At 38.8% G+C, this 13644-nt stretch overlaps 1 protein-coding gene across 2 annotated transcripts in view; it reads left to right on the top strand.

Annotated features, from left to right (window-relative positions):
• Positions 1-13064, top strand: part of LOC131426037 (uncharacterized) — a 93154-nt gene extending 80090 nt beyond the window's left edge. For both annotated transcript variants that reach the window (XM_058588441.1, XM_058588442.1), the window contains 2 exons: positions 3070-3322; positions 9374-13064. In XM_058588441.1, coding sequence (XP_058444424.1) covers positions 3070-3322; positions 9374-10908 — 1788 coding nt within the window. In that variant the 3' untranslated portion in view covers positions 10909-13064. The remainder of the gene's footprint in view (positions 1-3069; positions 3323-9373) is intronic.
• The last annotated feature ends 580 nt before the right edge of the window (positions 13065-13644 follow it).

The raw sequence follows: 13644 nt of genomic DNA, 5'->3' as shown, positions 1-13644 counted from the left end.
TTTTGCACTGAAGAAAAATGGCTACTTTGATGAATCACCGAATTTAGGTTGTCTTAAAGTTGTTTACCGAAATTTCGGTAAATTGATATCATTAATTTGTTGATTTCGGTAAACGACCAATTGCTGGTAAACGCGGTAATTTACAAAACCGAATATATTGCAGAGGAATCGGAAATAATAAACCGAGAATTTTGTAAAACGCTATCTTAGCCGAAATTTCAGTAAAATATCGCATTGCTGTTCGTTTTCAGTATTATTTTTTCGCCGAGATCAAAATTAAGTTTGAAGTGTGTATGCAATCACTGTGAAAACCGACTGTTTAACCGAGGCCCGGAAAGCCGAATGTTATATACCATTCGACTCAGCTCGACGAATTGAGCAAATGTCTGTGTGTGTATGTCTGTTCTCGGAGATGGCATGAGCGATTTGCGAGATTCAAATAAAATGTCTATTGATCCCATAGGGTGCTATTTAATTTTACCCGAATCGGATTTCCGGTTCGGGAGTAACGAGGTAAAATGTGCAAAAACATGAATAAAAAGTGCTCTCGATTTTCTCAGGATTACCTCAACCGATTTTCTTCTAAAATTTAATCAAAATTTAAATTAAAGGCCTTGTAGTCTCATAGATTGCTATTTAATTTCATCTGGATCCGACTTCCGGTTCGGGAGTTATGGGGAAAAATGTGCAAAATGAACTAAAAACGTGCAATCGATTTTCTCAGAGACCGGTTATAGAATTAGGTTCAAATGAAAGGTCTTACGACCCCATATAATGCTACTAAATTTCATCCGGATATGACTTCCGGTTCCGGAATTACAGACTGATGGTATAAAAATTTCGTTTTCAGGAACGTGTTTTGCCTATCTCATATAGAAAGGTTATGCAATTTCTTGAAAAATCGACTAGTAAAAATTGGTCCGGAGGGCCAAGCGTCATATACCAACCTACTTAGCTCATCGAGATGAGCAAAGTCTGTGTGTGTATGTGTCAAATAATCTTATTAGGTTTTCTCGGAGATGGCTGAACCGATTTTGACAAGCTTACATTCAAATGAAAGATCTCACGGTCCCATACAAAATTCCTGAATGTCATCCGGATGCGACTTCCGGTTCCGGAGTTATAGGGCAAAGTGTGTTAAATATTGTACCGCTTCACTTAAACCGGCGAAACAAAACAAGCAAAAAAATTTCGAAACTGGACTGAAAACTACACAAATTGATAGCCATTATCAGTAGGCAGCTAAACAATCCGATTCTGGCTATCCTGGTTCCCGGATTTCGATTAACGACGGGAGAAAATAGTCATATGCTCAAAAATGGATCTCACTCACTTTTCTCAGAGTTTGCAGAACCGATATTTTCAATCTTAGGGTCAAATGATTAGGTCTTATAGTCCTACCTTAAATTACTGCATATTTTCGGAATCAACCAAGGGGTAAATCACTCAAAACTTTGTCTGAACTCAAGCAAGTTTCACTGGGAGTAGAAAGGTTTAGCAGGGATCTCACTAAATCAGAATGTGATTAGAAAAGTTCAGCCGAGATCTGGAAAAGCATTATTTTGAAATAAGAAGCTGTCAACGTAGTATTTGTTTCTTTTCTATTTTTTTCTTTTCGCAACTGCTCAACGCAGGCAAAGACATCATATAAACAAGATATCCAGCTCTCACATTTCCCGAACACAAAATTGGCAACATCATTTTTTGTGAGCATGGCGCCTTCAGGCGAGTCCGCATCCAATCTCGTATATAGAAGAAGGGGAGAGAAATGTCAAAATCGTTCACACCAAAATAGCAGCACTGCACACCCATACAATTGACATGATATGTTGGATGTGATGCCGTGCGATGGCGTTGCTGAACTGAAGATTGATTTCGCTCCAAGCTGACGGGGTCTGACGCAGGTCAACTCTATGTTTACTTGTCATACTCGAGCTCGAACCAACTTAGAATATACCGGTTCTCGGGTTCCGGTGCTGGAAGTACATATAATAGTGAACCCATTTCGTTTTCTTAAGGATGACCTACGCGAGCAAAGCACTATTTCATTCTGTATGTTATATATTTTACCGAGACGATTGCCGAGCACTCGGCTGTGCCAAATCGTTGCAAATCACTACTATCGATATGCGAAATTCAGAAGAATAATCTTTTGCTTAGTTTCATTTTTCATTCACGGATGTCTCTACCGGTAATTGAGTTTTGTGGCAATATGTCAATCACTACATATCCATTTGGAAATCATACAGAATTCCGAATCAAATTCCAGAAGAGTTCACTGGGAATATGTGTTACCAAAAACTTGTGCATTTATCTGCATGTTCTGTTGCATCAAATACCACTGCCTCTGTAAGTGAATTGTAGATAACGCAGGCAAAGATGAGCAAATAAATACAGCACTTTCCAACTGAAACCATAATCTTCTGTGTACTTTACAGAGACAGAGACAGGTGCTCGGTAGGTCTTCAGCCTTTGGCCTAACCAGTTCTACCGGCTGAGCGTTGAATGCCCTTCACCTAAACGCAGCTATTCCAATATCGTACACTTGAAGACGCCATTTGTCAGAGTGACGATGGCCGAGGAACGGAGTGGATGCGTTCCACGGGATAAAATGATGACAAAAATGGAAAGCGCATCTCGCATACTGAACGCGTGTCACTCACCCAATCTGGCGGCCGACCGTCCACAACCGTCCGCTCGGACAAGAATGCCAGTAGCTTTGACCGCTACCGAAGAAGAAAGCAAACAAAAATGATAAAATAAAAATAAAAAACACAAACAAGCACCTGACATATCTCGCTGTTAACCATTTTTATAAAAATTAGAAAACGATCGCGATCGCACACACGATATTTGCTCCTGTTTTCTGCCGAAGGCATGTGCATGTGCCGAGCAACGGTCGGTCGTGCACCAGCTGGAAAGTGACATAATTTCACTTTTCTGTCATATCTATTTTCGATGCCGATCTCCGAACGACTCCCATTACTAATCCCTTTCCATGTTTGTTTGTTTGTTTTCTTTTTCTTTTCTGCTCTCTACCTTGCTTCGGATGTTCCATCTGCTGTCCAGTTCACGCTAGCCGACGACACGGTGGAAGTGGTCAAAGCCATCAGCCCCGGTGACGAGGTCGAGAAGCGCGAGAATGATCAGGACCAGGTGGCTCTGGAGTCGGTCGATCAGGACCACCAGGGTTCGTCGTCGGTGCATTCTTTTCCCCAGCACATACCGCTCTCGATAGGGCACGGACCGGGGCCGCAGCCACACGGTCCGGGACCGGCAGGACCGCACGGATCACACCACGGAGGACACGGACCGAGCAGAGGTGAGTTACTATAATAGTCACAAAATGTTCATGATACAGATGTAGTCCCACTGAACTGTCAATGAAGGACCTGAGTTCATGTTTAACTGCTTCTGATATAAGGGTTGGCAAACGTTTATATTTGAAAAGCTGAAGGAATGAAATATTCCAGCGATTCCATCTTTACTTTAAAAATGCCTAAATTCATTCATTTGCAACATTAAACTCTAAGTGGGAAATCAAATATTTTATAAACTAATATTGATCACTCTTACGAATCCACGTCGGTCCACGGGCAGATATAGAAAACAACCCATTCCTTCAAATTTCGAATTTATTCATCAATGTTGAAAATTGAAGAACGAAACAATCTTTTCAACGGCGTTCCAACATTTCTACACCTCTTTTACACCAACTTAACCTCAAACAATGCTTCAGTTTCAGCGATGATCTCATCATTCAAAGCGAATCTCTTTCCAGCAAGCTTCTTTTTTTTAAGAAAATAGTCACCGGGAGCTAAAAGTGGCAAATATGGTGGATGCGGTAGCAATTCGAATTCCACTTCAAAAAATTTAGCCATCGTAACGAACGACTTGTGACACGGTGTTGTGAAGAACCTTTTTTTCTCATACTCAAGTACTAATGCGAAGTTGTGAATACATTTCTTCTTACCATGTTTAAATTCCGCGTTCCTTTTAACCCTGCTCTCTGACATTTAGAGCCCAGCAAAATGAGAAAAAGAGACAATGTCGACTTAACTCAGGGACTTGTTTTACCAAAAATTCAATATTTCATAGTAAAATTAACCAAACCCAACTAAAGGGTGATTTTTAAGAGGTATATGATTTGATTTTAAAAAAAAACTTTTCTTAATCCATCTATTGATGTAATGATGCCTTTCTTAACATATATTACTTATATTTTCAAAAACATCTTTAGAAAATTCTGTCAAGAACTCTTTTCAAACTTGAATAACATTAAAAACTTTCTTTGGGTATAAACTACCATAACCTTTTTTAATTTGTACACAGTTAAGTCAAGTTAATATAGATTTAAATGTGGCAACCCTGCACGCTATACAAAATTGAACAAAGCACGCTGTGTGCCGGGCGGGGGCATTTTTTTCTTCCATACCAGTACGTACCGTACCTGCGTACAGGCTTTGTACCATTTTGTATGACAGTTTTAAAGCTTTGACACTCATCGCCCTATATCTATCTGGATCAACTTTTCGGGAACTTTTCAAACAATTTCAAGGCCTTTTATTTGCTCCGTAGTTTGTGAAAATAGATTAAGATTATCCGAGAAAATTGAGTGCACATTTTCGCCTAGATTTGCACAATTGTAATTCCGGAACCGGAAGTTGTATCGAGATAAAATTCAATGGCAAGTTATGGGACCATAAGACCTTTCGTTTGAATCTACACACTTAGAAAATTTATCCGAATTCGGTTATTTTTTACCGAATTTTCAATAGCTGAACGTTCGGTAATCAGTTCGGTAATTAAATTGATTACCGATCGTTCGGTAATTGCTGAACACTCAAACAACTACCGTAAACTATAAACCAAATGGATCTAACTGATTGTTCGGTAATTTTTTGTTTGTTTGTATTCCTTTGGTTAAAATTCTGGATTTTCGGATTTAAAAAACACAAATTCACAAAAACGAAAGAAGGAAATTCCAACCTGTTGTGGCTATGGTTTTATTCCACAAAAAAAGGGTCAAACGTTCCGGCTGACCGGAATTATGAGCGCCTTCCATAACACTGCACAATCCGTCGAGTCCACCAGAAATTACCCTCGACCGATTTGTGTAGGCAGCAAGTGGACAAGTGATACAAAATTATTTTCTGCCTATAAGTAAACAAAAAGCTTTTAGTGGTTCTATTGTTTTAAAAACTTTTGCATCTGTACCTCAATCCGTTCGATGAACTCTTCAAGATTTTTCTCGTTTGGTTAATAAAAAGACACTTTCTAAAAACTGTTTAACAGTTAGTTCCATGACAATCAGTTTTCACAGAAGTTCGGTTATTGGAAGATAATTTTACCCTAGGACAGGACCTGACAATTGTTAATCCACTTCTAGGACCAGTTTCGGACTAGTTCGTGATTGGTTGAAATTGACATAAGCAAGTACAAGTTGTCGAAATTAATATTACTGCAGGGTGGTAGAAAAAGTGTTGCCAGTATCGTCGGTAGCAATGTAATTTGATATTGAATATTTTGTTTTTCGAATCATCTTTAAAAAAGATTAATTTCAATAGGATTTAGGTTCAATTTGTTTTCAAGTCCTGGCAATGTGGAAAGTATATGAGTAGATTTAACAATCACTGGATGATACAAAGAGAAAGCCAGAAATCACGAAATGTGATATGGACGAGAACATTGATTATGTTAGTTGTACTTGAGAATAGCACCAAATCTTTCGGTACTTCTATTTGTTCGTATTTTCTCAAATTGAATATTTTGGATACTTTAGTTAATAAAGCTACAAAAATGAAATACCCAAAAATGTGTTTTAGAAAAATTTATTAAACTGTTTCAACTAAACGTTTTCTTTAAAACAAGCATCCGATCAAAATAAATTCAGAGGTATATTTTTGACTGATATAACATTTGTCTACGTGTTTTAAAATGATAAATAATCACATGTTAGAAGGGAAGAAGCTTTTCAGAATGAATAATTATCTCTACTGGCAACAGTGATTGCGAGGAATGTAGTATTTATAACAGGGAGCAACCGGAATAAGAAGAGAAATATTTTTCTGGAAAAAGAAGCCAGTTGTCTGGTCCTGTCCTAGATTATACCATACGGACAGTGTGGTTTTTACCGTACTCGGTGACTATTCAGATTTACCGTATGAATTGTATATCTATTTACAAAATTCTGTAATGAAAATTTACGTAAGACTGATTGTCCGGTAAAAATTTGCATAATTATTGTAAAAGAAAATTCATGTACCGAAATATCGGTCATTTCTATAGATTACCGAAATTTCTCGTTAAAAATATTTGTTTGTGAAAATCTGTCACGCAATCTCTGCATATCACCCTGTAATTCCGGAACCGGAATTCAGATCGGGATGAAAATTCAATAGCGATCTATGGAACCATAAGACCATTCATTTAAACCTGAGTTTATGAAAAATTTGGGAGGTCAGATGAATTCGTTTAGCTATGCGTTTACATTTTCAATTTTACTTAGATACATACATTTATATCAATAGGGATTCTTGATATAACAATGTATTCTCTTCTGAATTAGCTGTCATTTGTGGCTGTCAAAATGTAGTATATTAGTTTATGGTTCCCCAGTAAGAACATTAAACTTGACTAAGTTGTCCGCTCGGTCGCTGCATGGAACAAATATATTCGTAGCCTTTTTGCCACTTTGATACTAATCATTTTCAATTAATTCAAAACTGTAAATGAATTTTTTTTAAAGATTGTGTTTTAAATACCAGTTAATTTGCTCCTATCTAAACACAATGACAATGAAACGGATGTGTTGAGATATTAGGTAATAATTAGCGATAAGAGACCAACCGTGAAGCTAGTTCACTGCATCCGCTGTTTTTCAAAGAAGGGCGTATCTAACATTGACAGCAAAAGGAGAAAAATGTCGATGAACACTTCGACTTTGGTTTCAAATCCTCTTTAGAAAATATCGTATATTCTTAGATCAATTTTTGATTAGTCAATGATCTGTTGGTTTATCTTTAAAATGCATGCAAATTTTACCACTTTCCTTCTATATCTACTGAATAAATCAACATAAAAGAGTTTCGCCCTTTTTCGATTTAGTTACTTTTATGCTTCCAGTGTGAATTATAAAGTTACGCCCTTGCGTATTTTTTGTGAAATTAGTTGGTTTTCGTGACTAAGATAAATATTCGGGTAATTTTATCGTCTCATTGACTCTTTCTAGTAGTAAAACGTTCAGAAACCATCTAAAATAAAGAAAATAAATAGTTTTGCCCTTCCTTACTAGCAAATGAAGTATCGCCCTGTTTGTTGGTATGGGTCACGGAGGGCGAAACTTACGTGAACAAATGGAATGACAGTTTCGCCTTTTATAGTTCTTTGTATTACTAAGATTGAGATTTTTATAGAATCCGAATTTTTAGCCAAAATTGTAGGATTTTTAAGCATTCATTGGTAGGTGAGAGCAACTCGGTTTGTTTACTTTTGTAAGATTCGTCCTTCTTTGAAGCTGGCATCGTGTTATTGATCCGCTATAACCCACATTATCGAAATGACGGAATGCGCAATGAATTCTTACTCGAATGCATGATTTTTCAGTGCTCGATCGGTTCAGTGCTAGAATTTTCGCCTGAATTGGCTGCTCGATCAACCCGATTGACAGTGACATTATAAATGTCATTGAATATTCGCTCATTTCATGAATGTGTTAATGTAAAATTTAGCGACTTAAGCCATTTCACTACACTCCAGCTAGAGGAATGGATGATGCTTACTAAGGTAGGTTGTTTTGTTAATTTCCAGCGAATTTCAACAGTTTATGTTGGGATTCTAAGAAGAACTGGTTATTTACTAGTTCTGTATATCCGAAAAACATGAAGATATAAATTTGTATATTCCGTTATATAATGTTTTCGTTTAAAAATAAACTGAAAATCAGCACGAAAACGTGCAAAATCGGGAAAGAAGAAGAAGACGAATTGACAAATCAGTCCGCATCTTTTCACTCAATTCCGACAGATTTCCGAATCAATGTAGGCGAAATTCATTCGGAATCGGTTGTTGCACTGGAGTTGGAATTGATTCGGAAATCATTATGATTTCCACATGGAAATCCGAATGAAAATTTTTCACCGATTCGGAATTGATACGGAATCCATTCGGATCTGATAATGTGGGAACCCGCTTGCATGTGTCTGGCAGCGTTTTGCCGGAATGTTGTCAGAATTCCGGCAAGAGTCTGACAATAGTGCAACAACCGTATCCGGCAGAGAATTTCACCTAGCGATTATTAACGGTTCTGTTTCTGTCGGATTTTTGCCTTGCAAGACTGGCAGGACTGTTTTGAATCGGTTCTTCATTTTTAGCGCCTTTATTTTCATTTTTTTTTCAATAGAAGTTTTAATAAAGGGCAACAACATAGCTTTCGTACTATTAAACATGATATGCAATGCTTCTTCTCTCAATATATTGTTATTTTTATTTCATTTACCTGGTCTCAAGACTCGTTTGCATTTTTGGATGTATAGGCAGGATTGACGAATATCAAATGAACAGAAAAAAAGGAAGAGCGATCTTGCAAGACGTCACGTGACGAGAGAATGACGCAATTTCGCCTGCAAAATTTTGACAACTGCCGGAACCTTGCCAGGTTTCTGCCGGGTGCCAGAATTTCTCACAAGCGGGAATATATTTCCTTTAATATTTAATGTTACGTTGAACCTTTACTTTTATAGTAGTCGGTCGTGCAAATTTGCAAATATGTTTATTTAAGATAGCAATTTTTAATTCGTGACGAATCAATTAATTATGGATTAAAAAAAACTTGAATGTTTAAATGTTTAGTCTCGGCAACAACTCGTACACATGAATACCGATAATTACCTTTCTTCCTTCCAAACACGCCGAAAATCTTAGTAATTAATCATGCGCACGAAAACAAAAATCTCGGTAAAGGGTGTACCGTTTAAAATTCGCACACACAAAATTCATTCTCAAAATTCGCTTCATACAACTCTAGCATGTCATTCGGATAATGCCACAATTACAAATCCGAGCAGAAGATCGTCAGACCGGCGTGAGCCTTCTGAAGAAATAGAAGCCGCTTTTGGAGACCCTCTTCCAAATACAACTGTACTTTCATGGTGCTTTTTGTAACGCTTCCCACAAGTACAAATTGCTTGCCAAAATAAAAAAAAATATTGGCGAACTTCGACATTTTTTGTGCCCGGCGGTTCTCTGGAATCGCAAATGTAGCAAATGATCACCACCATATAAGTTTGAATTGACTTACATCATCAAAAGTTAAACGAACAAATGATCACTATATGCATTTCTCTCTCACTCTCTTCCAACTTTCCCTCCACAGGTGCCCCACATGGACTGGGTCAACCCTTCGGTCCTCCCCTACCACCATTACCGGCGGCTCACGCCTACCACGGTCCACCACCGCCTCCACCGCCACCGAAACTGCAATCGACCGACCTGAGCCCGGATAAGCTGTACGGTGCTCCGCCGCTCGTTGGGAACGACCTGTGGTCATCGCCGCTGCAGGATATGCCCAAGATCGTTTCGCTGGATGTGAAATGTGAAAAGCAGGGCATGAAGGTGTTTGTTCAATTCGACAAACCATTCTTCGGGATCATCTTCTCCAAGGGCCACTACAGCAACATCAACTGTGTACACTTGCCGGCTGGATTGGGCAAGACGTCGGCTTCGTTCGACATCGGAATTCACGAGTGTGGAACCGCCGGCAACACCGACAACGCACTCTACAATGGATACTCGGGAACAGAGTCCGGTGCTGGGTCGTACTTTGAAAATATTATAGTGCTTCAGTACGATCCCCAGGTTCAGGAAGTTTGGGATCAAGCCAGAAAGTTGAGGTGCACGTGGCATGATCAGTACGAAAAGAGTGTCACGTTCCGTCCATTCCCGGTAGATATGCTAGATGTAATTCGGGCAGACTTCGCCGGTGATAACGTGGGCTGTTGGATGCAGATCCAAGTCGGCAAGGGACCGTGGGCTTCGGAGGTTTCTGGATTGGTGAAGATCGGTCAAACAATGACCATGGTGCTAGCAATAAAAGACGACGATAGCAAGTTTGACATGTTAGTCCGGAACTGTATGGCCCACGATGGAAAACGTGCTCCTATTCAGCTGGTAGATCAGCGGGGTTGCGTAACTCGCCCGAAATTGATGTCCCGATTTACCAAAATAAAGAACTTTGGAGCGAGTGCTTCGGTATTATCCTACGCTCACTTCCAGGCATTCAAGTTCCCAGACTCGATGGAAGTGCACTTCCAGTGTACAATTCAAATCTGTCGCTACCAGTGTCCGGAACAGTGCACCGATCCCGGAAACTTGGATGTTCATCATCTGTCAGGAGGACCAGAACATCAACAGTACGGGCCACCACCGCCACCACCAGCATCTTTGGATGCTCATGTGTACGCAAACCGCAAACGAGATGACCGACGAATCCGTCGAACTCGTGATACGGGCGAAGCGGAAGACAACGAAGACGTTGGCATGAAACGCATAATTCGAGTTGTAGCCCCCGGTGATCTGACTTTCCCGATCGGTAGTCAGAACAGCACCAACGATTCCACCATGATCTTCCCGGCTCGCGAAGAAGGCCTAATCTGTATGACTACGCCCGGTTTCACGGTTACGATCGTGGTGCTTCTATCGATTCTAATTGCTTCCTGTTTGACTTCAGCTTTCCTCTGCATACGGCTGAAACCGTTTTCATTGTCCTCCAGGAAACTGCGAGCGGTTGCCTTCACCAATCCGCACCTCAGCCCTTCGACGGCTTCGATCGTGTCCAGTGGGCCCAGTTCGATGGTTAGTGGTACACTGAAATCCACCAAGTCCACAAAGTCAAGGAATTTCTACTCGTAATTGTCACCGTAAGATTAAGACTGGTAAAAACATCGCCAAACAGTATCACACAAACACACATCTAAAGCAACACAATATTCTGGACTTGCAAAAGTATTACACAAACTTATAAACAAATACACGCATACACACACACATCTGTAAGTACAATGTTCTCTATGGGGAACGCATCCTACACCTCCAGTTAACCGTCCTCTGCCGAAAAAAAAAATAAAACCTGCCTTGAAGGAAGGCACAAGTTAATGAAAATAATAGTTGCTCAGTCGTCAGTTGTCGAGAGTGGCTGTTTGATCAGTACTGTTGTCACAACGTGGTCTATTCGGTCTCTATGGTTGATTGACAGCAAAAAAAAACCCAAAACAGAAATATGTTGAACGAACCAGAAAACTATTCAAAAAGTTATACTTACGTATTTATTTTATTTATAAACAAAATCATTAGTCAATGTAGTGGCAAATACGTGTAACCGTTGTTTTCGTTAAGTTTTTGTTTGGGACCTCTACTGCTTTACTGATTGCTGTTGTTATTGTCGCACGACATTGTTGCACTGATTGTTTTCGTTAATATAGAAAAAAAAAAAAACAAACAAATTCACGTCAAAGAAACACGCTTCTAGGAACAAAGTTCATCAGAGCAGACAAATGACACGGAAAAATAATAATTCACGTTAGTGATAGGTTATTTAGGGATATTAAGCGGTTACTAAGCGAAAGTTGACAGCGGAATTCCACAGGCATCGGGACATATTCTTTTCTCCACGGCTTACAGCTGGCGAGCGCAAAAAATAAAACAAAATAAATACCGCCAACGAATGGACGAGGAGAAAGAAAATTCCTGCTTTATAAATGGGTCGCCATATTTACTTTTAATTATTTTTAAATACGTTCAGCTGCGAAAGGGCTGTTTTTTATTTGATTTTGTTTTTCGTTTCGTTTTGTTTTTATAGGGTATCTTTTTTTATTAGTTATTTGATCCACTCATACAATTCCAATGGTTCCACTGTGCGGAGCTTCGATTAGATGAAATATTTCCCGTTCTCTATCTCAGGTCAATGTCGGTTTTCTTGAAAATAGAAAGAAATTTGGGACTCAAACCTTTCGTCGGTGTCTCTACAGTAAACAACGAGCGTGTGTGTGTGGGTGACACAAAAAATCCTCCACATCGTGAAACCATTGAAAACGAGAAACCCAGAGATGTAGCTTTACTTGCTAAACAGCGCGCACGTTACACGTACTCTTAATATATATATATATATATATATATATATATATATATATATATATATTGATTTAGACTTAGTCCAGGAGACCTTTATTGATTCAACTTTTCTCCAGCCACGTTTATAATGATTTATTGAATCAGTGCTAACAAAACATAAAAATCACTCTTTCTTATTAGTGCCGCCGAAAGTCGAGGACATGTGGTCACATTTTAAAAATGTGACCCCCTCATGGAAGTGACCTTCTCCCTAACCTGGATAAATCTGTTCAAGCATTATTTTTCTACCGAAAGAGAAAAAAACAGAAAACAAACACTATTTCCGCTTCCCCAAAACTTTTCACCTTACCTACCTTATTTAAAGCGATAGTGTTATCATATTTATTGCTAACGATAATTGAATAAACTATGAGCTATTTGATGAAAGAACGGTCCTTGTAATATCATCGAATAAATTAAAATATATAAGAAATTATATATTTGTGTTAGTAAAATGTATCATATTTATACTGCGACACTAGTTTAAACTCTTTCTTCGGAAAAGAGTAACGAACAGTACTAGCTCTGTAAGTAATTTATTAAACCTTATGACATCGCGGGCCAGGAATATGGCTTCCTCGGGCACTATTAATCTATGCGAAATGTTGTACGTTCTTCTATGCATACATACCTAAGGTGTAATGTCCGTGAAACGATTGTGCTGAATTCGTATACTTAGTTGATAATAAAAACAAACTATAGCAAATAAATAGAGAACTGTGTATCGGTTCGGATATTTTAGTAGTGATATGTCACATCCATTGATCTGTGATCCCTGTTAGAAAAAACGCTCAACGGTGGTCCTTCGTTGGTCCAATGAACGTCCAATCAATCGTTCAACGGGAGGCCAACGGACTTTCGTTTGTCAGTTTTGAAGCAGACCGTTGAGCCGAATGCCATTTTTTTCGTTCAACAAACCCGGCAGACAAAGGTCCATTTGTTTCCCGTTGGACTAGTTTTACTGGAGAATTTCTGATGTTTCTTTCACTTATTTTTTTTTTAAACTGACCCTACAGACCAGTACAATTTGTCTACTTCACGTAGAATAACAATAAATTTTCTTTCTATATGGAGGTAACACCTAATTTTGACACTATTTTTACAACAGAAAAAACAACAAACCGACTCAGCAAACTGAACAAATATTTCATGCAGAATGTCGTTCAACAAGCGTTCCACTATCAACAAAAAAATAATCGATTGCTGAGTGGGGAGAAATGTACTTACAGCAAATCTAATGGCGTTTTCGTTTTTAATTTGCACTACACCGGTGCAGTGCTACACTGAGGCATGAATAAACGAACAAAAATGACGAAAACATAAACAGTAACCATTGACTACAATACACGATTCCATTGCACAGAGCTACACCAAACTTTTGATGAGTGCTACACCGGTGGTATCGGTGCAGAAAAAGTGTAGCACTGGTGTAGTGCAATTGGTAAAAACGAACGGTTTAGGTGGAGCTTTCGCTACACC

This window comes from Malaya genurostris, chromosome 1 (assembly GCF_030247185.1).
Source record: "Malaya genurostris strain Urasoe2022 chromosome 1, Malgen_1.1, whole genome shotgun sequence".
Classification (NCBI taxonomy): domain Eukaryota; kingdom Metazoa; phylum Arthropoda; class Insecta; order Diptera; family Culicidae; genus Malaya; species Malaya genurostris.
Note: the sequence above shows the minus strand (reverse complement) of the source record. Positions and strands in the feature narration are given on the sequence as shown.